At 42.8% G+C, this 24,758-nt stretch overlaps 1 protein-coding gene across 7 annotated transcripts in view; it reads right to left on the bottom strand.

The window, feature by feature from the left end:
- Positions 1-7,506: 7,506 nt before the first annotated feature.
- MGA (MAX dimerization protein MGA) overlaps positions 7,507-24,758 on the bottom strand; it is a 59,631-nt gene continuing 42,379 nt past the window's right edge. For 6 of the 7 annotated variants that reach the window (XM_033061733.1, XM_033061732.2, XM_042779356.1 and 3 more), the window contains 8 exons: positions 20,549-20,673; positions 19,161-19,212; positions 17,331-17,513; positions 16,079-16,190; positions 14,349-14,582; positions 13,524-13,697; positions 12,953-13,105; positions 7,507-11,977 (listed from right to left, as the gene is read on the bottom strand). In XM_033061733.1, the coding sequence (XP_032917624.1) occupies positions 10,677-11,977; positions 12,953-13,105; positions 13,524-13,697; positions 14,349-14,582; positions 16,079-16,190; positions 17,331-17,513; positions 19,161-19,212; positions 20,549-20,673 (2,334 nt within the window). In that variant the 3' untranslated portion in view covers positions 7,507-10,676. The remainder of the gene's footprint in view (positions 11,978-12,952; positions 13,106-13,523; positions 13,698-14,348; positions 14,583-16,078; positions 16,191-17,330; positions 17,514-19,160; positions 19,213-20,548; positions 20,674-24,758) is intronic. The other variant, XM_042779358.1, reaches the window with a different exon arrangement.

Consider the following 24,758-nt stretch of genomic DNA (forward strand, 5'->3'; position numbering starts at 1 on the left):
TTCCTGTTGTGTTCCAGCCCCTCCCATAGAGATGTTCTGCAGCTTCCCACCAGAGTGCCCATCTCTGTGTCCCCCTCCTGCAGGCAGGGCAGTGTTAGGTTCCATATGCCAGGTTGGCACAGGAGTCAGTACTGAGGCCCACAGGAGGTCATTACAGATTCTGTAGGGGCTCAGCACTGTGGCATCCCCGAACACCAAGCTCCATCCTCTCACCTCAGGGATGCTGGGGGAAGGCACAGGGAATGAAATGCAAACTACATGTGGTGCTGTTTGGAAACCAAATTACAGAAATGCTGGCACTGCAGCTATTTGTGTTTTCCTGACATGTTGCCAGTATCCTATCTAGCAGTATGCAGTCAACGTCCGTCCCTTTGCTTGTGCTTGGTTCTCTAGAAACACTCTGAGAGGACTTTAGCAGGTGTCAGAGGCAAAGCACAACTCGATCCCAGGGCAGACTCTGTCCAGCAAGCAGGGAGACAGCATGGAGACAGGCACAACAAGAGCTTGGCACTTGGTTGTGGAACTGGGGTTTTCCAATAAGCCTAAATTTTGTACCCAACCCTAACTTAAATTCCTTGGGAACTCGAGCAACAAATTACCGTAAACTCCTTTTTAGATCCCCTCCATTTAACCTCTTGCTCCTTGACACAGACTTTGAGATCCAGCTTTCCTCCTTTCTCTGTAATATACCTTGGCTTGCAAAATTCACCATGCAGAATGAAATCTGAACTTTCCACTCCCCATGGCAACCATAATTCAATTAAACAAGACAAACCTTGGACAGCAGTTGGTCCTTGGACAGGACGTGGTATACTAAACATGATACCAGCAGGAGTAGAGTGAAACACAAAACTCGTGAAACAATCCTGTTAAAACAGAGTTGACAAGCGGGTGCCCTTCAGGACAAGGACACAAACACACTCTCCTTTCTTTAGTCCAGCACATTTTACATAGATGACAACAAATAGGAAGGACTGGGATTAATGGCAATTTTTGCATGCTTGCAATCTATCTGAACAGCACTCAAGCACACATTTCATTTGTATGGATGGATGCATTTGTTCCCATTGCTAATGTGCAAATACAGGTCTGACTAGGGATGCTTTCCTTAATGAGTGCCAATGTGGGCAGAAAACAAATGTCAAATACAAGAAAACTGCGCACAGCCCATTAGTCATCTGGCAGGACAACTGACTGAGAGGGAAATATGAAAGTATGGCCAGATCACACTCTCACGGTGGTGAAAAAAAGAAAACACAGTGACTAAATAGCAAAGTCACAGCAAACCCAAATATTATTCTCAGAATGACTAGAATTAGGAAGGCTAAAAGGGTGGTAGCAACAGCCTAGAAATGTTACCCAGGAAGAGGCTCTATCTCCATCCCTTGATGTTTTTAAGTCCTGGATGAAGAAAGACCTGACCAGCCTGGTTTGATCTCCTGACTGGACTACAGATCTCCAGGGGTCCTTTCCTATGTGAATTCTTCTATGATCCTATGAGTGCCTATGATTTGGCATACAGAGAAGGCAACTGCTGACATTGCCATGACAACAAACTGGGTTTCTGCTGGTGTTGCAGCTTCCTGCAAAGAGAATAGTGAATGCTTCCTTGAGAGAGATGCTCACAACCCCCCCAAGATTTATAGCATCAGATTCATTGGAACTTTGCTTTCAATCTAATGAAATAATTAATAGGCTATCACAGTTGCACAGTTCATTTCTGCTTCTGTTTCAATTTTTTACTTTTTTTAAGATAGTGAAGAGAAAATTACATACAATCTTGCAAAAAGAAGATAATTACATCCTCCCCCTTGGGGAGACGACAAAATGGCTTCAGCAAATGCTCCCAGTGCCAGTGGGAGGCAGCCAGGCAGCAGCCGGGGCCAGCTGCATGTGGCTCAGCACAGGCAGCCCAGTACTGCAAAGCATATTCCTTCACCATTTGCTCTGTGGTCTTCCTAAATAGAAGCACATGAAGCAAAACACTTCCAATGTTTTGTTCAAATACTGCAAACGAAATCTCAGCTGCAGTAACCAGGAGTTGAGAACTGGGAGCTGAGCAGATTGGAGGCAGTGGTGCTGCTGTGGTTGCTCACACACCCAGGGGTGGCAGCAGGGCTGTGTGATCTGGGGGATGCTGCAGGCAGAGGATGGGGATGTGGGACGGTGCCAACACAGCTTCTGCCCTGGTAGTGCCCATGGGGGAGCTTGGAGACACAAGAGCACAGGGGCCTGAGGTGACACAGCAGCAGCAGCTCTGTGTGCAGCCACACCAGGGCTCTGCTCTCTGCCACGTCCGCCTCGCACCGGCTGCTGGCAGCACAGAGCACCTTCAGAGGCACAGGGCTGCTTGGTTTCCTGCACACTTCCCACTTGCACGTCTGCCTCTCAGCCAGAGTCAAGGATCCAGCTCCCTGGGACTCACCTTCAGCCAGGAATAACTTCTGACTTGAGGAAATTTTAGTGGGTCACCAATGCCACTGGCTTTTTCCTTTGGCAGTTATGCTTTTCTTCCTCGCCCTATGAAAATCAAGTTTTCTTTCAAACATGAATGTGCCCCTTGTAAGCTGATCTGCAATATAATTATTTTCTCCCTTGCTCAGCAAACTTTGCGAAACTGGACATTTTCCCCATCAAAGCCAGACAATGAGGCCTTGTCTACACTGGAGCACAGTAGTAACAATCCCCACTGTGGCTGCCATCAGTTCAGCTTGCCTGGTGGGAGCTGTTTATTAAAATTTTTCCTGAAGACTAAGCCTCCTGGTTGAAGTTGATTGCCCCACGTCAGAGCCACAAAACGTTTGTCGGGTGAGATTTTTATGCCATGGACATTCAAAATGTTTGCCAGCACCTTCTTTTTCTGTCATGCTTTTATGGACAGTCACTTTAACAGAAGTTAGAACATGATCACATCAGAAATACACCATTTAAAAAGGTATCAAAATAACCAGATCAGGAAAATTGAACTGCTGTGTTATCCATCTCGTATGTGGAACCCTTAATGTGTGTTTAAAATTTGCTGAAGCTTGGACCCTCTGTAGTTATCCAGCCCCATAAACTGTCCCCCATCAGAGAGACCACATAACCACCTCCACACACCCCAAACCCAGCCGGCCGCAGCCAAACCCGCAGCTGAATCCGAGGGGCACACATGGGGCTCTCACTGACCTCCATCCAATCCGGTGTCCTGCTCCCACACAGGGCTGCCCGGGCAGGGGCACTTTGTCCAGGCCTGCTGCCTTTCCAAGGCTGAGCCTACAAACGTGGCTCCAGCCAGGCCCCAAAGGGACACTAATGGTTCATCAAATCATGTTTTACTCTGGCTACAGAACGTTTTATACTAACATCCAGGTCCAGCATGTCTCTGAAATAAAGCATAGCTATAGCTCAGTTTCAAAACTCAGCACTGCCCATGCCCCAGGCCTAGGCAGGGACAGACAAGGCTGTCTTAGCAAGAGCTGTGCCCCATGGGCCATTGGGGGCCATGGGGGCAAGGGCTCATGGCTGAGGACAGCGCAGCTTCACCCGTGCCAAGCAACAGCTCCTGCAGGAAGAGACACCTTTAGCTGCTGTTTGCACAAACAACTCCAGCCTTCACTGGATACCAAACCAGACACCTTGTCTCCACTGAGGATTTTCCTTCAGGAGAAAAGAAACTCAGCAGGGAATTCCAGGATGCCTTCAAAAATTTTACTGCTGTTTTAGGACACCTTAGGCTGGAACATGCTTTGTGAATAAAAGAGTGCAGCTGGCAATCCCTCAGCCATGCAGAGGGCAGGGTGAGCCAGAGGGAAGCAGAAGAGGGCAGAGGGACTGGTGTGACACTGCTGCTCTTCAGAAGAGAAATCCCAGCAGGTGCTCAGCAAGTGACGTAGTGCCAGAAGGCAAAAGCAGCCACAGGCCCGGGCTTTGAGGTGCTGGTGTATGTGTGTCATGGCAGGGCAGGGAGCAGTGCAGGAAGCAGCAGAGTCTAAGCCCCCTTCCCTTATACAGAGGATGGGGCTCAGAGGTTCAGGCTTCAGCAGGCAGGACTGGTGGAAGAAGGAGAGAAAGAGGAGGACCTGGTCCTCAGGACAAAAGCAGCCAGTGCAGCTCCTGCAAGTGGGTCTGGCACACAGGACACCATGAAGGCAGCAAGGGATGGGTGGTGCAAGAGCTGGCAGCAGCTTTCCCAGTTGCTTCTGCCAAAGTACTGAGTCAGCTCCAGTGCAGATCCACCCTTCTCCTCTCACTGCTGCAGGAAATCCTGGCCAGGAACTGAAATGGAGGCTACAATGGCACATGCTGCTGCAACAGCCTTCAGTGGACAGTGGTGTGCTGTCCTAAAAACACCCAAAAAGCTCTTATTGTCTCACTAATGGACTTCTTGTTAAACAGAACAGCCAAGCTGCTACAAATCAAACAAGTATTGATCATACTTTCACTCTGCAGCAGGTCCAGGGGAAGGAAAGGGCGGGGGGAATCATCAGTCATCCCATCCCCATGGGCTGAAAATACACTGTGCTGGTCCATAAACCAGTGAGCTTGTGTCATGCATTCATCCTCCCTTTTGGTTTTTTACTTAGATTGGGTCTGGCCTCTTTTTTAAAGATGATTGGTATTAACACTGGTGTTAATTTACCTTTTTTGTCTAAAAATAATCACAGATCACTGGATCCCAAAGTCCAGGGGTCCAAAGGGCCATTTTCCAGATCCAGAGGCATCTCAGAGGCATAAAGAGTTTTATATCCTTGCAGTGCTCAGTAGCCTCAGCTGCAAACCGGAGCCCACTGCTCGTGTTAGCTCTGCAGACCCACGCGAGCCTACAGTCCTTGCCCAGCAGCTTCGTGCCCTGGAGAAGCCAGGGAAGAGCTGCACACCCGCAGGTTCTGCTGCTCTGCTTTGGGCAGCCCAGCCCTGCCCCAGCTGGCCCGGGCTTTGGCCAGCAGGGGAGACCCGCAGGAGCTGGGCAGGCTGTTTCATACGGCTGTTGCCTAAGGAGTTAATCGGTGCTGAAAGCCGCTAAAAATGGCACACAGCTTATGTCTGCGTATCTTTTTTTAGCTGCTATTTAATTGCCTGGTTTCAGCCCACGAGGCACAGCACGCTGCGGCACTTGCCAGGGGCACCGCTCTGCGCCACGCGGGGGAACTACAGGGAGCCCTGTGCTCGGCAGGGAAGGGAAGGGAAAGGAAGTCCAAGGCAGCAGGAAAGCCTGGCCTGTCTCCTCCTCCGCTGAGCTGGTCTCAGCAGGCTGGCAGAGAGGCTGAGCCCTGCTCTTACAGCCCAGCAGCCCACCTGCTCACACCCACGTAGCTGTGACTGCCCTTGATGCATCTCCCCATCGCATCCACATCTTACACAGCCAGGGATCCCGGTCTGCTGGCCGCTGCTCCCATGCTGAGAGCTGAGACAGCCAGGCAAAACGTCCCCTTCACGTTCAAGCCCCTGCACTCTGATTTCCAGCATCTACCTTACATTAGAGAGCCAGGGCCAACAGCTGTAACCTTGAGGAACCACAGTGCTGTATGCTGACAGCCCTACCAAAACCAGGGAATCCTCGCAAGAGCAAGATGAGCCAGGTGAGTGATCACCATTAAAGCAAGGACAGGTCTTTGTGCTTTGTGTCACAGCACCTCTGCTGGCAGCACGGGGCTGCTAGAGAGTAGCCCCTTCAAAACAGGGACAGTGGGGACATTCCTGAACACCAGCACAGGTCAGATACCCCAGGCTGCTGGGCTGGATCCATAACTGCAGTAGAAGACACAGCCATAGATCCTGAAGGCCTCCCTGGCACTGGGATGCGGGAGGTGTTGTGGCTGGAAGCGTGGAGCAAAGGGCTGTCCAGCTGCTTCAAACACTGCACAGGAGGTTTGTGCAGCCTGGTCAGGAGGACACACTGAGGCTTTCCTCTTCATCAGAAAAGATCCAGATATGTGGAGACTAAATCCTTCTAGGGGTAGAACTCTAAACAGAATGAAGACAGGGACTCCTCCAGGAGAGCTCTCACCTGTCAGACACTTCCAATTCCCAGGAGACCCAAGATGGGCAATTAAAGTGCGAGCTGAGGCAACATAAAATCCCAGTGAACAGGAACAGCCAAGCACACCCGTTGTGTAATGATGCCTTCTTGGTCTGTAGAAGCAGGTAAAATGGCAAATAGATGAGGCACTGAGCTCAAGTGACAACAAATGGCACTGCAATTCCCCCACTACCATGACCCCAAATTACAGTTATTAATTTAGATTCTAGTCACTGCCAGTTATGGACAAACTGGTCCTGCACGGTTTTGGATTGCATTTACAAACTCAAATCTGGCTGCAGCATCAGTTACTGCCCAGGCTCCCTGTAACTCTGCATTGTCAACAGAGTTTATTTGTACCACCATCTGCATCTCCAGGAACACTATGAATATGCTGGAAAACACAGATCCCCAGCACAGATTGTTGGCCTCTATTGGAAAGTTCTTTTCATTGCAAGCCTGACAGGATACACTTCATGCTTATATTTCTTTCTATTGCAAAAAATAACTTGAGCCCTTAAAATAGTAGGATGAGGCCTTGCTGAAGAGTTTAATGAGAAATTTCAAAAAGTATGTTGACTCTGTCAACCATTTTTATTAATTCTTTCCTGTGAGGTCTGATGTTCCTCTTTAAATAAAAACAAATTCTGTGACATGTCTTCTCCAATCAATTGCTTACCCTCCTGTGTAGTTGTTCTCTTCATTGTATTTTCTTTTCTCGGGTCTGTAAGACTAACTTCGCATTTGTAGAAATGTACTACATAATGAAGAAAAAAATACCACAAACAAACCCCCCCAAAAAACCAAAACCAAACAAAAACACACAGAAAACCCTCCAAAACCCAACATCAAAAACCCCCAACCTACCACCAAACAAAAAAAACCAAAACCCAACCAAAAGAACCCACACGGTTGCAAGTGTGTTATCTTCCATTTACTGCACGTAGAATGCATAGACAGTTACTCATTGTGGGCATTTTAATTATTTCTTTTTAAAAAGCCTCTCTCCTCTGACACTTCATTTGAAGGCAGATCTGCAAACCTGTTCCTGTTAGGACAGCCCTTGTGTTCAACTTCTCCAAAGGGAACAGATAAAATGGATAAACCCAGGCTTGGGGTTGGGATAAGGAATATGGAAAATGCTTTTCTGTGGGTTTAATCTCTTAGCTCTCAGGCTTTTTTCTTTTTGTGCCATGACCAAATGTTAACCCCCTTGGCTTCCTGCTTGGGATGCATCTCATAGAAAAGAAAGTCCCTTTAGGGCCTTTTCTGCACTCAGCAAGTCAAAATCCCCTCTTTCAAGAGATGACATTTCCTGCACTCTGTTAAGCTAAAGGAAGAAATCTGAGTTGTGTGATCACTTGAACCAAAACCCAGATGTTTGCACTGCCAAAACTTCTGCCTCACCTGCCATTTGCTCAGGGCCAATGCCTCGTGCCACCAACAGCCCACCACCACGTCATGTCTGCTCCCACTCTCTCCCTGTAACAAACTTTCAAAGCCAGTTTCTAGTTGACCTTGATTGGTTTATTTTAGTTTTACACTTTGTCCCTCACATACAGTTAAGAGTCTTGTACTGTTAGATTTCTACAAAAATATCAATTTTTCAAAAGCAAAAAAGAGGGAAAGATATATTTTAATATATAAAAGGAAAAAAGCTAAATCTGACATTTCATTATATTCTTAAAAACATTCCAGTCTATTTACAGATGTGTAAAAAAACAAAGAAAATCTCCAGGTCTCTTGGTCAAGCGAGAGCGTGCGCCTTGCAGGGGTTTCCTTGGTTCTCCTGTTTCCAGAATCTTCTCATTAAGTGTCATATTCTATGATTATTGCCTCAAATGACAGCATAAATAACTTTTAAAATGTTTGGGAGCTTAAGGGAAGAGCAAACAGCATTTAAGTTAATAGCAAAATATTGTGCTGCAGACACAAGACAGTGAAACGAGCAAAACCCAAGAGCATTCCAAACATGCTTTGTTGGCCACTAGAACCCATCAAAGATCTTTCTCAGAGCCGCACCAAATGTCACCTTTTACAGTCAGACTGGGGGGGGCTGTTCTTAGTTAATTTACCAGTAACATGTAGGGAGCAAAAGGTTTTGCTGTCATCTTGACATCTTTACATTTTACTGCAGTAAAATTTTTTTACTGCTCAGTGCCAAACAGCAGATTCACATCCAGAAATTTTATACTACCAGATAATGAACAGAACATCCTCAAAAGTACAGTGTTTCTTTTAGATCATGTGTGATCAGTTATCATGTTATAGCTTTCTCTGTCCCACAGAGAGCACACAATTCTGGGTGCTAATTAAAAATGCCTGCTTTGGACCATAAAAAAGTGAGGTGCAGAAACACGGGTTAGTGATTAGGAATTTAAAAGTTATCACAGTACAAGTCTTGTTGCTGTTTCTCACACAGGAGGAATGAAATCTATTGGCAAAACAAATGGCCACAAGTTAAAAAATAAGCAACTTCAGCCTTCAGAACCAGATTCCCAGGTAAACAAATTTAAATCTGATGTAGTGCTACTAAAATAATTCAGTTACTCCAGATTTCTACAAGTTTAAAATAAGGTTAAAATCCTTAATAATAAGCAACATTTGTCTAAGTACTTACTGGGATTGTAAATCCCCTTTCCTAAGGCATTAAGTGGCAACTTTAAGACCCTGCAGTCTCATAATGACTTAAACTCTCTTTTCCAAATCACTCATATGAGAATTGTATGAAATATTAGAATATTAAGTATGCAAAAAGCAATAGAAGGTTGCATGTAACTACTTTAAAACACACTGTTTAGAATAGCCAAGTGAAAAATCTTTTTTATGTAGTCTCTGGAGTAACTTTACACACACTGAGCTTGAAGGGCTTCTCTCCTCTGTGGCATAATATAAATAATAAAAAGATGAGGAAACACCCAAGGTATGTGTATTCCCTAATGGATCTAACCTAGACATGGATCCAGAAGATGCAGTGTACTGAACAGGGTGTATGGTTGTACAAACACTGCTCCCTCACTGTGGAAGAACATCACGCACAACACCTGCACAACCTCAGTGCTGGAAGGGTGAAATTCCATGATTACTGCATCACCAAAGATGGGGAATTTGGAAGGCAGGAGGTAATCCCAGCTGCTGTTGCTGGAACAGTTAGGAGATGGAATCACATTCCTAAAACATGAAAATTCTGCATAATTTTCAATTTTCACGGCAACATTTTTTACCTTTTTGGAGCAGTTAAGAAGCCCCCCAAGCGCACCGTATATTTACAAACTTGATAGGAAAAGATTGTGTATACTCATTAACAAATCATCTCTCCGAGGCTGAAAACTTCATTTGTCAAGAAAACTATGAAAACAGAAATTGTGTACAAAAATATAAATATCTTTACAGTCTGCAGGCCCCTCACAGTTCAACAGTTGAACAGTGAAGAGTATCTACAGGTTATTGAGTAAGCAGTGGCAGAGAAGAATAAAAAATACATCTTGTGATTCAATACTGCCCTATTTCCCTGGTAATGAGCATTTTTGTTGACTTTTTTGCTATACACAGCTTGTGCAAATGCAGTGAGAAACCTCTGAGTACCTTTCCTGAATTTATAAAGAAATGAAAGGTTTGGAAAGCTATACACACATTTTCATATTTACATCTTCATATTTACATGTACACCTCGCTCACTAACGCCAGGTTACAAGACTCCTGAAAGCATTCTACGTTTTTCACAAAGCAATACTTGGTATTAACATTCCCAGCCACATCTTGAAGAATGACAGAAGGAAAGAAAATAGGACCTGGGAAAACACTTGAGCTACTTCAGCAATGTGTTTAAAGACATAGCAATAGGGTGCCCACATTTTCCTTCAACTCTCTGTGATTTTTCCTTACAGATGTCCTAAGCATCAAAGGGGGAAGTATTTGTGTGGGGGCAGGAGGTGAGAGTGAGGACAATATTATTAAAGTTAACATACTGTCCTCCTAATTACATTGGGAAATATATTTGTCTTCCCACATTGAGAGTTACAAGTGTTCATTAAAATTTTCTGTGCATAAGCTCTTAAAAAGCCTCTGCTAGAGAACTATCTAGCACCAAAGAAAAAGCCTTTTCACTTCAGCCCTCTGCAGTCTCAGATTTCCCTTCTGCTGCTCTAGGTGTCAATTTTGAGAGTAACTACAACCTGATTTCTGCATATTTATCATATTCTGCAAACATTAAATCAAGCAAATGTGAACAATGCCATTTCTGCATAGATAATTTGCCTGGTACAAAAACAGATATTCCATAATTTTTTCCCCAACAAGACAGCTAACCCTTGTGGAGGAATGAGAAAAAACATCTCCTTCAACAGCCTCAGCTTCTCAGTCCCTTGACAAACTATTTCCACAAAGAACCCAATTTTGGAAGGTTACCATGTGCCCAGCAATGGTTATAGATCATCTTTGTTGTCTTGAGAAGGGGAAGGAGAACACCCAGAATACAACAGTGAGGTAAAAATACATCAACATGCTTAAAGTTTCCTAACACTTACTTAATTGACAATTTGGGGCCTGCCCCTCAGATGAACACAGTGCTGATGCTGTACAGAAAACAAGTGTTGCAGACAATGGAGGTTGCTGAACAACGACACTGACTCACTGCTCTAGATCTGTGTTCCAGTCTGATAAAAAACATCTGCACTTATTTGCCTGTTGAATTTGAAGGCAAGGTCCCAGTAGTATTCAATTTCGCAACCACAGGTGCTAATGTGGGCATTACTTTGTTATCTGGTCCTTCTTGAAGAGTTGCAGGTAATGAAGTTTTTACCCCACTAGGTGCCAGTTTTGCAACTATAGGTGCCAGTAAGGGCATCACTTTATTACTCTGCCCTTCTGAGTCCACTGGCAGACTTGCCACTTTTAAACCAAGTGGTGCCAGCTTGGGCATGGGCCTCCACGACGTGTCAGCATTACTGGCTTCTGGGTTACTCTTCATCTGCAAAACTGGTGGAGTCACATTAGTGGCATCTGACAAGGTTGTTACTGTTTTGCCATTCCCACCACTGGTTACAGACAGATTGGAAAGTGGATTCTTCATTTCAGTACCTATCACTATCTTTAAGACATCTGCCTCAGATGAAGGCTCTCCGGAGTTCTTGTCCCCGTCACTAAGGTCATCATCTTCCAGGTGCAGTAGGAGGGGGCTTAAAGAACCACCACCTTCTGGAACGTCAGAAAGGTCCTTAAAACTGCCTCCCAAGTGGCCAAACTGGAAGGAAGACCCATCTGCAGCAGAGAGATCACTGGCTGTTCCCCGACGAGCTGCTGCATCTTTATGAGAGAAATCTGAGCTGAGGGCACCAGGCAGCTCTGACATGGCTGAGGCATCATCGTTCAGCTGCTGGTTGAGGAAGGCGATTTCATTGAGCAGCGAGGTGAGGGTTTCATCGGTGTCATCACTCTCCTCAATGCTGCTCAGTATCTCACTTGTGTCCAGGTCTGCTTCCTCCATTGCTGATGCCACTTTCCTCAATTCCATTTCTATCCTGGAATCTTTGATCTGCAGCTTGCGGAATGACAATTCTTTGGATTTTAATCTTTCCCCTCCAGAATCACCATCTTTCCTCCTGGTCTGGCTTCCTACAAACTCACCAATGCACAGCTTTTTGCTGAAGGACTCTGGAGATTCCTTTGTACATGATACATTCCAGAGCTGTGGAAGGGCATCTTTACTTTCAAAATAAACTTTTGTTGGACCTGTGGTATTTCTTCCAGCTCCACCACTGTCTCCCAGACATGGTTTGGCTTTTTCTTCTGAAAGGACCTTGTCACTATTCGTAGTTTCAAGGGGTGCTACAGCCAAGGATTGCTCAGAAGCTGAAGTACCTGCAGCTGCTGTTGCATTAGAATTTTTGTTTTGGTTCAGGTTTAGATTCATGCTTGCTTCAGCAGCCAGCGATGTTACATTAACAATCTTTGGCATCATGAATGAATCTTCACTTTCTGCAAAACCACACAAAGCAGCATCCATCAGGATATGTGTTAACTGTGAGGTAATTCCTAACTAAGTATAATTTGCTCCCTTTCAGGTCTTCCTCAAGTAAACTGCAATTTAAACTGCTTACACAGCTCTGGTCAACTGAACTTTTAACACACCAATAGCTTAATTTTCAACTTGTAGAACAAGAGCAAGCTCCAGTGCAATCAACTGCAAAGCATACAGTTCAGCAGGTGATGCACAAGGCAAACAAAATGAGAATTTTCCCTCTTACTGTTTTTTTATGCTCTGTTTTTACGATCACATCTTGCAGTACTGGTATTGTGCACTAAAGAGACATTCCAGAGACTAAATGATCACTTATTTTCTGCCTCCTAGCCATTCCCTGCTAATAGCACTCAGATTTTTCCCAGCCCTAAATCTGAAGTGAACTTTCCTTTTCCATTATGACCAAACAATTACAAGGAAGCAGAAAATCAGTGGCTTGCTTTTAGCACAACAGATGGCAAGCAGAACCCTGCTGACAGGAACCACCCCACACCTAGATCCAACGTACAGCACAAGGTCCTGAAAAACAGCTCTCCCATGGGCAGCAGAGCTGGCAGGGAATGGGAAGGGGTCGTGCCACAGTAAGAATATAGATGTTACAGAAAAGATTTTCAGCAGCCCCACCACCACTCTGAACTAAAGCTTCCCCAGGAGGATGCATTACACCACAGATGCATCTCAGCATCCACTTATCCTGACTTTCCTGAGGGCAAGCAGGCTCAGTGAGATGAAGGAAAGTTAGAAAGATGTAATCCATAATCTCTTAGAGGCTCCTCTAAACAGTTCAAAACATTTAATAGTGATTTTATTTGAATACCCAGACAATAACACCTATCATTACTTCTTAGTGAGAAAACAATCTACCTTCAGTTTTGCAAGAATAATGTTCCCTGCATGCAAGCACAAAGATCCGTGAAAAACAAAGGGCTTACCTGAATGGGGTGCTGTAGCTGATACTGCTGTTGAGGGCACTGGATTTCCAGCAACAGTTGACAGTGTAATAGGAATGGTAGAGTTAGTAAGGATTCCTTTTACTTGTACAGGAACTGTTGATCCTGGCAGCTGAATCATCACAGAAGTAATACCTTATACAAGAAAAGTGAAACGGGATGAAGTGGAAACAAAAGCCTTTCAGATACTCAGATACAGTACTTTCAGATACTCTTGGAAAACAGGAGTTGTGCACTTCAAGGCAAGTATTCACATTATAATAACATCTTAAAATAGTAAAAACAGAAATGCAGACTGGTTATGTGATTAGGAATTCTTCCCTATGTTTCCCTGATTTCTGAATAGCAAAACCTTAACACATTTTACTTAACCTGTTGCTAAACTGACAGTCTGAGTTAATGACATCTAATCTCTCTTATCAGAGTCAAGTTCTACCTTGGTCAAATTGCAAAAAAATCTGAAATATTAAAGCAAAAATTAGTAACTTCATAAACTGCTTTGCACATCTATGAAGACCATTATACTGATTAACACCATCCCACGTGATCCTACCTGGCTGTGTTGTCATGGTACCAACCCCTCGAGGCTTTAATTCAGCCTGTAACAGCGTGGAAGGAACAGCTGCCACCTGCCCTGGGACCAGGGGGCTCTTCAGTGTAAGCACCTGCCCCTGTGGAGTCATCACTACGCTTGCAGCCCTGAGTGTGAGAGAGGCTGAGGAGTCATCTGCAAGAAAAGAAGTACGTAAAGCACTCATTTATTCTGGCACAGCACTCTGCAAGCCAGCATTAGGTACAGCTTGGGAAGGACTCATTCTTTTGCTCCTTCCTACATTTATGATGTGAAGGTCTCCACAAATGTTGAACACTTCTCTTCAAGTTCTCAGCTACAGGAAAACTCTCTAGTGTCTGACAACTCTCTCATTAAATTTAAGAGCAAACTTTAACCATGTTGAGAGTTAGAATTTTGAGGAGGGAGGTTTTAAAGAGCCTGTTCTAGCAACCCTAGCATTCTAGGGGTTGAACTTCAAGTTTTTGAATCAGCAGAAAAAGAACAACATTCAACTCTTAGAAATTACTGCTGGATTGCAGTGAAACTCCCTGAGATCAAAGAACAGTTTAGTAAAATTTTAGTTCCCATCGTTCTGAAACTCTGAAGTCATCACATTCACCTGAACACCTCAGTCATGTTGGTCTCATCCTTACTGAAAGCAAGTGGTTTCCACACCTATCATATGGACAATTCCTGGTGCTATGTGCAATTCTGTTTCAGGAGGGAGGCTGCCTGCACAAGTCAGCTGGCATTTTGTCCTCCCACAAGGTGCAGCTTCAATGGCTGTCTCCCCTTGATGCAGGACATGCACCACTTGTAGCCCACCTGTGGCCCGGAGTCCTCTCCTGGCAAGTATCAGTGGCTTGCCCCTCCTGTTTGTCATCGCTATTGAGGTTGGCTCTCTGGGGGCAGCAGAGGATCCTTCCTGCTCGGTGCTAGCAGTGGAGGGTGCAGCTGATTTCTGTGGCTCAGGTTCTTTCTTCTTTTTTTGTGCTTCTATTGCTTTTTGTTTAGCATAAATATATTCCAGCTTTTTCAGAACAACCTCTTCTGTCTTTCCTACAGAAAAATTATCAGAGTCAGCCTACATTCAAACTCTCTTTCCAAAACTAAAATGCTGAATATATAGAATTAATAATGTGTTAAGCTGACATTATCCAAGTACTATAAAGCAGATAACCACCATCCCCACCAAGTAAATAGTATACTTAATACCAGAGGGAAACAATTACCTATTTATTTCAACATTTTTTTTTCTCTTCAGAAACATCCACATATTTTAGAATTTATCTGTCACTTTGATAAGCAGAAATCAGCAAAGGCTCCTGCTGAACAAGTACTGAAAACACCCACAGCTATGAAAAAATCCTCCCACGTCTCCTAATGATAAACATAAGACTACTGGACAAAAGATTACCTTTACCTGGAATGAAATTTCTTGGACTAATGGACCCTGTTACCCAAATGACATTTGTATGTAAACTCACATACAGTTTACCATTGCCATAAAAATTCTAACCTTGGACAAACACACGGATTTTATAAATAATTTGTTTTTGCACATACACAGAGTTTAATATAATCCAAGTTCAAGTAATTATACTAACTTGTTTTCTGCTTTGTGTTTATGTTCTAACATCATGGTGTATCTTTAAGTAAGTCTATATTTAACTAACTGTCCTGAGAGAGGACTTGTTCCTCATCAAATATGAAGTCTTCACTAGGAATGCAAAAGATCAGATAACTTTTGATGTTGCTTGCTTTCATTCTCTGCTCTAAAAGCCTCTCATACATTTCTAGATTACTAGACTTCACTACAACACTTTTTACTTTTTATAATTCAAATACCTTATACATGCATGAATGGATTCACATAAATACAAAAGGTTTAAGTATCTTTCATTTCTACTTTACAGGTATTCTGCTGTTTATATTCCCAGACAGTGAGATTAGAAGAATATTTTGTTTATTCACACATTTTGACACTGGGTGAAAATGTGTCAGAGCTTTCCTATACTTCCAAATGAGACAGAAAGACACAGTAAGTACAAGATGTAACATCTGGATGAGCAGCAGCTTAGAATCTGCAGCAGTTTTGTTCTGTGTACAGAGCTGACACCTTCTAGCCCCTAGGAGCACTGGTTCTTGGGAAAGCAGCACAAGGAGTCATTTGCCAAGCTCTGCAAGGAGTTGGAGGTTTCAGTACTGACCAAAGGCAGCTGTGTGTGACTGTGAAGGGCCGAGCAGAAAAGGCATTTCAGGCAGTGACCAGTGACAGAATGAAGTGACACCATCACCCCACCCTTCCAAAAGAACTCAAGTCTGTGGCTCCCAGTACAGAGATCGTTCTACACTTCCTTTAGGCATGAAGGAAAACAAAATCCATTTTTATCAGTGTGATGAGCCTATCATTGAGTCAGAGCTTAGCATGACTTTGTTTGGCATCATGAGTCTGAATTTTGTGTGAACCGACGACACCTGGATCCACCAATTCTCACTCCTAAAAGCCTTTTCTTACATTTTTACAGCTAGTTTGCACCCAAAACCAGTCTCACCTGAAAGTGTGGATACTTTTCGAATCAGACCATCTCGTTTGCGTGTCAGCAATGTCTTCTGTCCAATAAACTTATCTGCCTGATCTGTCAGTCCTTGGATTTCTTCAAAGGCCTAAAATAGTATCAGGGAACTGATTTATCACATGACACACAAAATAATAATTTTCCTTCCCAAAAGCCTTTACAAAATTTATTTTTAAATTTCTGTAATCCTGAGAAAACAAGATTGAGAGAAAGCATATGAAATATCACGAACGCCAGCTTTCCCTAAATTGAAGAGTGATAAACATCTTGTTTCCCTTCCTCCAAACATCAGCACTTTTTAAGAAGAACCCCACACTTTTATCTCCCAGTTTCTAGGCACAGCTGATAATAATTATATATCTACCACTCATGTTTAGTTTCCTGTTATGTACATGTTTACAATTAAGCTTTTAACGTCTGTATAATGCCTAATGGAATGCTATCTTCTCAAGCATTAAAAAAAGTAAACCTTCAATGGATTTAGAAATTTCCTTATGTACATGACAAACCACTAAAATTAAGACATAATGCTCCATGATTCACAAAGAATTCAAGGGGAGGGCCAATCCAAAAATATATGTTCTTGTCATCAAGACTAAGCTTTTTGGAATACAGATTCTTTCAGGTATTGTTTTATTCTAGGGAGTCCTGCAGAGATGACCAAAGTCCCTCCTAGACAGGGACTTACAGTAATTTCACGACCATGAGGCACACCGGACTATAAGGCGCACCCCCCGGGAGTCGGCAAAATTTGCAACTTTGTAGATCATATAAGGCGCACCGGACTATAAGGTGCACTTCTTTTTTGCAGCGAGGCTCCGCCCCCAGCTCCCCCCGCACGGTTGCTGGCCGAGGCCCCGCCTCCACCCGGCAGCCATGGGCCCCCGGGCCTACCTGTACCCCGCAGGGGCGGTGCCGTGAGGCACTGGGCCCGCCTGGACCCGGGAGGGGCAGCGCTGCGGGCCCCCAGGCCCACCTCCACCCGGCTGCCGTGGCACTGCCGGCTCCCCCCACCGCTCACACTTCCGGGGTGGCAAACGTCGCAACTTTGTACACCATATAAGGTGCACCAGACTATAAGGCGCACTTCCGGGTTAGGGGGAAAATTTTAATCAAAAGGGTGCGCCTTATAGTCATGAAATTACTGTAGTTGCAGAGCTCATACTAGCGTAATTACTCTGTCCAGATTAAATGATTCTCCTCTTCACTTATGTTCCAAAATACCTACCTGCTTGAGAATGTAGCATTTGGAGACCTTGGGAAGGTTCAGCAGCCCCAAAGCTTTCTTCAACTTGTCAAAGAGGCCTCTCATTTCATTACGTCGCCGACGTTCGTTTGCTGTGTGTGTCTGGCGGTAATGAGCAAAGGCTTCTGCCTGGGACTTCAGCTTTCTTTTCCAGGTCTGATGCTTCTGGAGGAGCAACCGGATTGACCAGTTTCAGTAAAGAAGGCCATGTAATGGCAGACAATGTTCAAATGCATGAGAGATTTACAGCCTTTCTACAGACATCTGAAGATTCCATGTCATGCTATCCTGCTACTATGTCTTCCTGAAAGTTTAGAATCAGAAGCACACACAGTAAGAAATGAAATGCTGACCAAAGAAGTGACGAACATAATCACATCAACCCTAACAGAAAAGAGCATGAGTCCCTTCAGTTCATAAGCTTTTACTTTTTGCAACATAAGGCTACTCAGATAAAAACACAGCATTACAACAAAATCATGTATGTTTAAGCCAAGGATTTTTTGTTTGCTTGCCAAGAGAGTCAATGAATGAAATAATTACATCAAATACCGGAGACCTGAATGTTTCCCTGGAGTCAAAGTAGTTTGATTTCCATTTTCTTTCAAAGGTTCATATGGGTTGGTGCCAAAGAGACATTGTAAGTCAGAATGTGAAAGATGGCATTTATCACCCCAGACATCCACCAACAAACAGAATGTGGCCAAGAGCCTCTAGTTTTGAATTTGTTTAAGTTTCTAAAAAGACTGCCAGACAATAAGCAAAATTACTGATCTCCACAGATTTAAAAGTTTGTTATGTCATCATTACTCTTTCAAGTTTTGTACAACTATGCTATTTATTTAATAGGGAAGTAATTAATGCAGATTTTTAGATAATTTTAGGTCTGCTTCAAACCCCAGAGCATCAGCAGAAAGACTCTTCATATTCAGTGCTATTATTTCTGAGCCTGCCGGCCTACGAGGAATCTGAAGACTTGACTCCTGAAATCTGGCTCTTGAAAGCCATTTTGCCCTCATAGGCAGATCTGAGCACAGTACAGCTGCAACTGCTCCTGTGTTGGCTATGGGCTCCTGTCAAGGGAGGGCTTTACAACGTAAATTCAAGGGCAGAGAAGAGGACACATGGAAAAGGTGAGGCAGACAGAGCATCCTGGACCCCATCCCTGTCTCAGGCAAAGGCATACATCCCATTGTGCTCTGATGTCTAAGACCAGGTTCCCACCACACTCAAAGTCCCACCCCACCACAGCAGGAAGTTCTAGAGCTGATGTCAAGTATATCACAGACAGTTACAGACAGAGAAACTGGCTTCAGAGGCACCTGAAAATACAGCACAAGATTCTGAAGGACTGCAGTGAGTTTTGGTTTGAAAGGTTTCTGTGATATCTTTAACTTGCCTAAACACATACTTAAACTTTTGTTTTCAGAAATCCTTCATCCAGTGCTGTGCCTATAAAACGACATACTGTTTTCTTCAACACACTAAAATTTTGCTCATTTTTTATTTTAAGTGTGCTGTAAAATTTATTCATGCCAAGAATACAAAACCTAAGCAAACGCAGTCATAAATAAAAGGTAGATTTTCCTCCCATAGCTAAAGCTGAATCTGAAACCCACTGATGCCAGCACCAGCTCTTCTGCCTTAAGGAGATTTGGACTGAGCAAATCCCCCCAGCACATTTGGTTTCTTGCATTTAATCACAAGTATCTGCAAGGCAGATAAATCACATTAAGAGCTGCATGTAAGATGAAAGCTTATCTTTAAAATGGAGGTGTGATACTAAAAGGAAAGAGGAGAGCAAACATATACCTTTGAATGTTTTTCTGATAATGTTTCATCCGAAGAATTAGGAGGATGGTATCTGGAAGAAAGGTAAAAAGTTTTTCCCAATGCTACTTATCTCATACACTCTTATCCTTATTAACGACATTCCAACAGTCTAGAATTGCTCATTTTTATGCCTTGAAATTAACTTTTCTCGTGTAACTGCATAAAAGCAGGATACTATTGAGGTTTCTCAGGAAAGTGAATTCTTATCTCCAACACCATCACCCTGGAAATAACCGAGCTGTTCTGAAAGTTGTGAAATAATCTCAGAGCGCAAAAGACAAACTATTTCACTATATGCAAAGAGAATAAATTCAGCTTGTGACTGTCAGCTGCATAAAGTATTTTTGTAAATTATCTCTTGGTTCTGTTTTTAATAAACACAGATTTAATACAGACGGCAGAGCAATTCCTCTCCCCAAGAACCACCAATCAAAATCCTCACATTTATTACTATCCTAATATTTAATAACAGCAGCTTTCTCAAATCTCAGGAGCTGCAACAAAACAAAGAAAACACACTCTGAAAATTATTTTTTATAAAATACGACATCTGTTTTTATCTCTCACTGGACGATCTTCAAAATTTAAAGGAAAGTCACCACCTCAGGATAAAAGTTGAACTGTTATTCCTTAAAGGGGAGGGAAAAAGAGGTAACTGTCTGGTAGATACACAACAGCACCAAACAGTTTTTTCACAATTTCCAAAAAAAATTCTTCAAACAAAAAGAACTAATGCAATGTTCCCCATTCTTTTGTTTGATGCAACTTAGAAACAGTCATGACTATCATTACATTCCTCAAGTAAGCCATGTTTTTATTTTGCCTTTGTCATTATAAATGCAAGGGCAGCAACAGTAACAAAAACAAACCAAGAAAAAAAATTAAGTCAAGCTATCCAACCATGGCAGACTGTATGTCAATAAGAAAATACTTTCTTTGCTGGGGCAATGGTCCTAAAGACAAATCTTTCATTTACAGGGTCAGGGATTAACCTAATGACTGCTCCTGCCCAGAAGTCCACCGGCAAGAATAAACAAAACTTGCAAAATCACATTTAAAACAAAGACAACCCTGCTAATTTTAAGTTTGCAGGAAGGGAGGCTATTCAGTCATTAATTTTACATTACAAGATACATCCCCACAAAAAAATTAATTGGTGGGGAAAAAGACTAAGACACCTTGAAACCACTCTTAGTGCTGCCAGCACCATCCTCACAGACACTGGGAAGCGCCAGTGCTGAGGAAGGCATGACAGAAGCCTTGCTTTATCTTGTCATCACATGACACCTATAGTTTCATGGGATCACTCAGTGCCAGCCCAGCAGCAGGATACACAACTGCGTGCAGTGCTCCCCAGGGGTGCTTACTTCTGGTCGGAGGGTTCGATATGAGCAGCTGTGGCCTTCAGACGGGCAATGTTAATCTTCTCTGAAAGCTCCTCCACGGTCTCAATGTCCACCTGCTCGTCATCCTCTCTGTATTCACACGCATCCTGGAACAGGTTTTGTTTTGGTTTTTTAAAATGAGTATCTACTCAGCAATAGCGCTCAGGCCAAAAAAGTTTCACTTGAGTCTCAAATGAGATTACATTGCAACATTTAGAACCATCACGGAATCAACATCTCCAGCTACACTGGCCAATAAACAGTGCTAAGAAGGGGGTTACTTCAAATGTCACCTCCAGGGATTCTTCCCACTAGCAACTCTGTAAAATGTGTTTTGGTAAGGGCAGAACCCATCTCTGTAGTTTATATTCTTACTATGGGTGAGAGAAAAGCTTTCACAGGGCAGAGTTTTCCTGCCTCTGTTTTCAAGTAAGATTAAACCACCTGTACAACCTACTACCATAGACTCTTGTTAACGTGACTTCTTTTACAGAATTTAAAATAGTTACCACCTTAGTAATGGTCTCTCATACCTAAGACAGGAAAAGTCCGAATATCATACAGTCAGGCTCTTTGGATCACACAGTAAACTGTTTACATGATGAAGAGTAAGATTTTGGCTCTTGCCAAAATGCTGCCAATAATTTTAAATATTTATTATATTCTGAAGAGTATGTTTTCTCCATGCTTGCCTGTCCAAGAAAACTTGCTACTTTGTGAAGAGAGAGATAAAGAACAACTGCAGGTCTGTAGCAATGACAAGAGTAAAACATCAATCTTGCGGTCATCTGTAAGTCCAGGTGATACCCCTCTCCCAAGAAAACATGCCCATTCAACCAATTGGTTTGTATTACAGTTTTCAGTGAAGTTTTCTACATTATAATCTTTGGTCTGATTACAGAACAAAGAACTCTTTCTTCTTAAGCAAGAAAATTAAATTACACTTCCATTCTCTACTCTATTTCACCCAGTTCCCTGAACTACCCTGACTAAACAAAAACTATTCAAACAAAGATACTATTTAAATCACAGAACTACTGAACAGATACTGTTATTACATTGAAAACACTGCATGTACAAGAGGTAGTGGTAACATTGATCTATCTCTTTATACAAAGAGCATTTCACATTCTTGCCTGCTCTCCTGGGTCATTCGTAAATCCACCTTGATGCTGAAAGCCGCCTGTTATCTTCTCTAAGCTTTTCTACCTTATACACTACCATTTCTGTGACCCTTAAGTGCAAGAGATGCATACGCTTTGGTTTTGTTCAGTGGGCAGGACTACTCTGTCTTAACTACAGTTGGACATTACATTGCAGGAAACATGGTCAGGCAGGATAGTTAAAAAAAGATGCTACAATCCAGACAGTAAGAGGAAAAGTACTCCAGGAAATTAGCTTACCATAGAAAAATTGTTGTCATAAAGTTTTTCAGTGCTGGTAAGTTATAATGGGCTAATCAAAGGGTTGACAGTAATTATCCAGGCTAGAGCTGCTCTAGAATTGAAACATTCTGCATGCTATCACCTTAGAAAAATGGTTCTCAAAACCCAGTATGTGGTATCTTTTTCATGAAAGATGGACAAAAAAACCACAGAAGTAAAAAACTCTGCTGCCCACCAAGAACTTAATATCTTTAAGTTTACACATTTCTGAATGTGGACATTTGAAAAACAGAAGTTATTAATTTTTTCATTCTTACATCTAGCAACAAAGGAAAAAATGCTTCTGGTTGGTAAATCTCCCCTCTCTACCCTGGATCCTTAGCAACAGGATAGTTCTGACATTAAGAACAGCTACTCCTACAGAAGTCCTGCCAACCTGCCACAGGCTGAACCTGATCCATAGCCCAGCATGATTCTTGAAGATGCTTGTGGAAGCCCTACCTTTCTAGCATCACTCAATCCATACTACTTTCAGTCTTTCCAAACTACGTCCTGTAGTTACATAAATTCTAAATGCTGTTGAGTAAAATACCTTATGGAATGGAGACACCAGAGAAGCAATACCACTTACAACAGAGTTCTGAAGTTGTTAAGGAATGACAGCACTTTCTCTGCAGTTCACTGCCTGTTTCTAAGTCCTCTCCTCTGATTTTTGTCTGTTCCTGGCAGCCTAAACCCCTATCACTGTTACCTAAAGAGCAAATTGCCTGACGGTAGAGGATCCTCAAGGACAGTGCTGAGGAAGAAGGCTAGATGACAGTGAATGTCATTACACATTACCCAAGTAAATGTGTAATTTCTTGAGCTGCCTTCTATGCTACAATGTCTGCAGGTTTCACACATGGTCTGAACTAAAAGTTGACAACATGCAAGAGATTGTTAGAATTTATATTGTCCACAAAATGTATCACTTGCACTTTGTATTAAACTTACCGTTTTATAATTGATAACAGTCCTTATAATTTCAATGTTTGGCTCAGGAAAAGAATGACTGAAAAACACTTTTAAACAACACTTACAATGCAGTATATCCTGCCAGACATAAAAGCTGGATTTAGAGTAGTAAGGGACTCTTATCTGTAGCATTACAATACCAGAACAACCCCTGCCATAGTCCTGGTTTACACCAACAAGGACTTGTGAATGATTGGGAGCCAGAGTCTGTGACTTAGCCCAGGCCAAGCAGACCTTGTCAGCAGCAACTCCATGTGCAATCATCATGCCTTGGAGATCAAGAGTTTAACATCACCTCCCAAAGCATTGCACTTGCATTTGCTTAGACAACAGGTCCTGATACTCATTAGTCTGCTTCTACAGATATTCCCAGAAGGCTTTATTTGTATCACCAAACTCACAGTGATTAACCATCCTAAGTCTCTGCTGATGCTACTCAGGGTAGAAAATGCAAAAGGGCTAAGATACCATCTCAGGAACCTTCTGTTGAGCACAGGAGATTAGAAAAGTCTCTATGTCAAGGACACAAAGTCAGCACAAGATAAGAAGGTAATCTGAAGGGGACTGATGTCCAAAATTAAGAACAATTAACCAGTGCGAAAAAATGTGTTAAAAAATAAACAGTAATAGCTACTACATGCAGGCAGCAATCTTCCTGACTCTCACTGGAGTTCTCTAAGGTTTTAAATGGCCATTTGCTGAGCAACCAAAACCAGTCCACATTCCGAACCAGTAGAAGAAGAGCTGTCTTAAGTATTTCCACTAAACAAAACTATTAGGGGACATGCATGTACTTCTTGCTTCTTTGTTTCCACTAGTTTAGTAAAGCAGATAAACATCCTCTTCTAGCCTGTTTACATGATCTGACTTCATTCAGTCTGACTAACAGTGCAGCCTGTCTTGTAAGCACTACGATGAGAGAAGAGTACATCCCAGTGAAAAACAACACATTTAAATCCAAAACTGATTTCTCCATTAGGCATTGATGGGCTAACTCAACTTGCCAGCAACAAAGAGTAACAAATCCAAAATCCAGACAGGCTTCTGAGATATCATTCCTCAGCTTTACTGCGCTAGAACCAAGGTTAGCTTATCGTATTCATGTGAGCTTGCAGTGAAGACATACCCTTAGACGGCTTTCCAAACCATATTAGTCAAAACCTGTGCAATATGTTTCCTCCAAAACAAACAGTTCTTATAATCTCTAATATTACTCTTTTGCTTTATCATCTATTTGCAGGATGAAGGAAAACAGTTTTCAAACATCAACCTTGATAGAAGACTACTCTGTGACCTAGACACTACTACTACTACTGCTGATTTACCAGTGAATTCCTAAGACTACCATGTCTGGAAAGTTTATCTGGCATCAGGAATGAATTAACAGTGGTTCTCAAAAGATAACTGCTCAAGTTATTGCAGGATACAGGACGTATGAAACTGCCATCACCCAACTGAAGACAAGACAGCAACAATTCAGTTTTCAACCTAAAAGAACTTCCAGAAATAACATGTGTATTCAGGTTGCACACCTTCATGCAGCTGAGATGCTATCATCTTCTCTGAGAACAGCAAGCTGGAATAGGAACTGATTAGTCAGTTTTTCTGGAAGTTGAAGAGATTCTCTACAAGCCAGAGCTGTTCACTTGGCTCTTATGGAATAACAGAATATCCTGACTTAGAAGAGACCCACAAGGATCACTGAACTCCATCTCTTGGCCCTGCACAGCACCATCCCCAAGAATCATTTCATGTGTCTGAGAGCATTGTCCAAACACTTCTTGAACTCTATC

The sequence above is a fragment of the Catharus ustulatus genome, chromosome 6 (genome assembly GCF_009819885.2).
Source record: "Catharus ustulatus isolate bCatUst1 chromosome 6, bCatUst1.pri.v2, whole genome shotgun sequence".
In the NCBI taxonomy this organism is placed as follows: domain Eukaryota; kingdom Metazoa; phylum Chordata; class Aves; order Passeriformes; family Turdidae; genus Catharus; species Catharus ustulatus.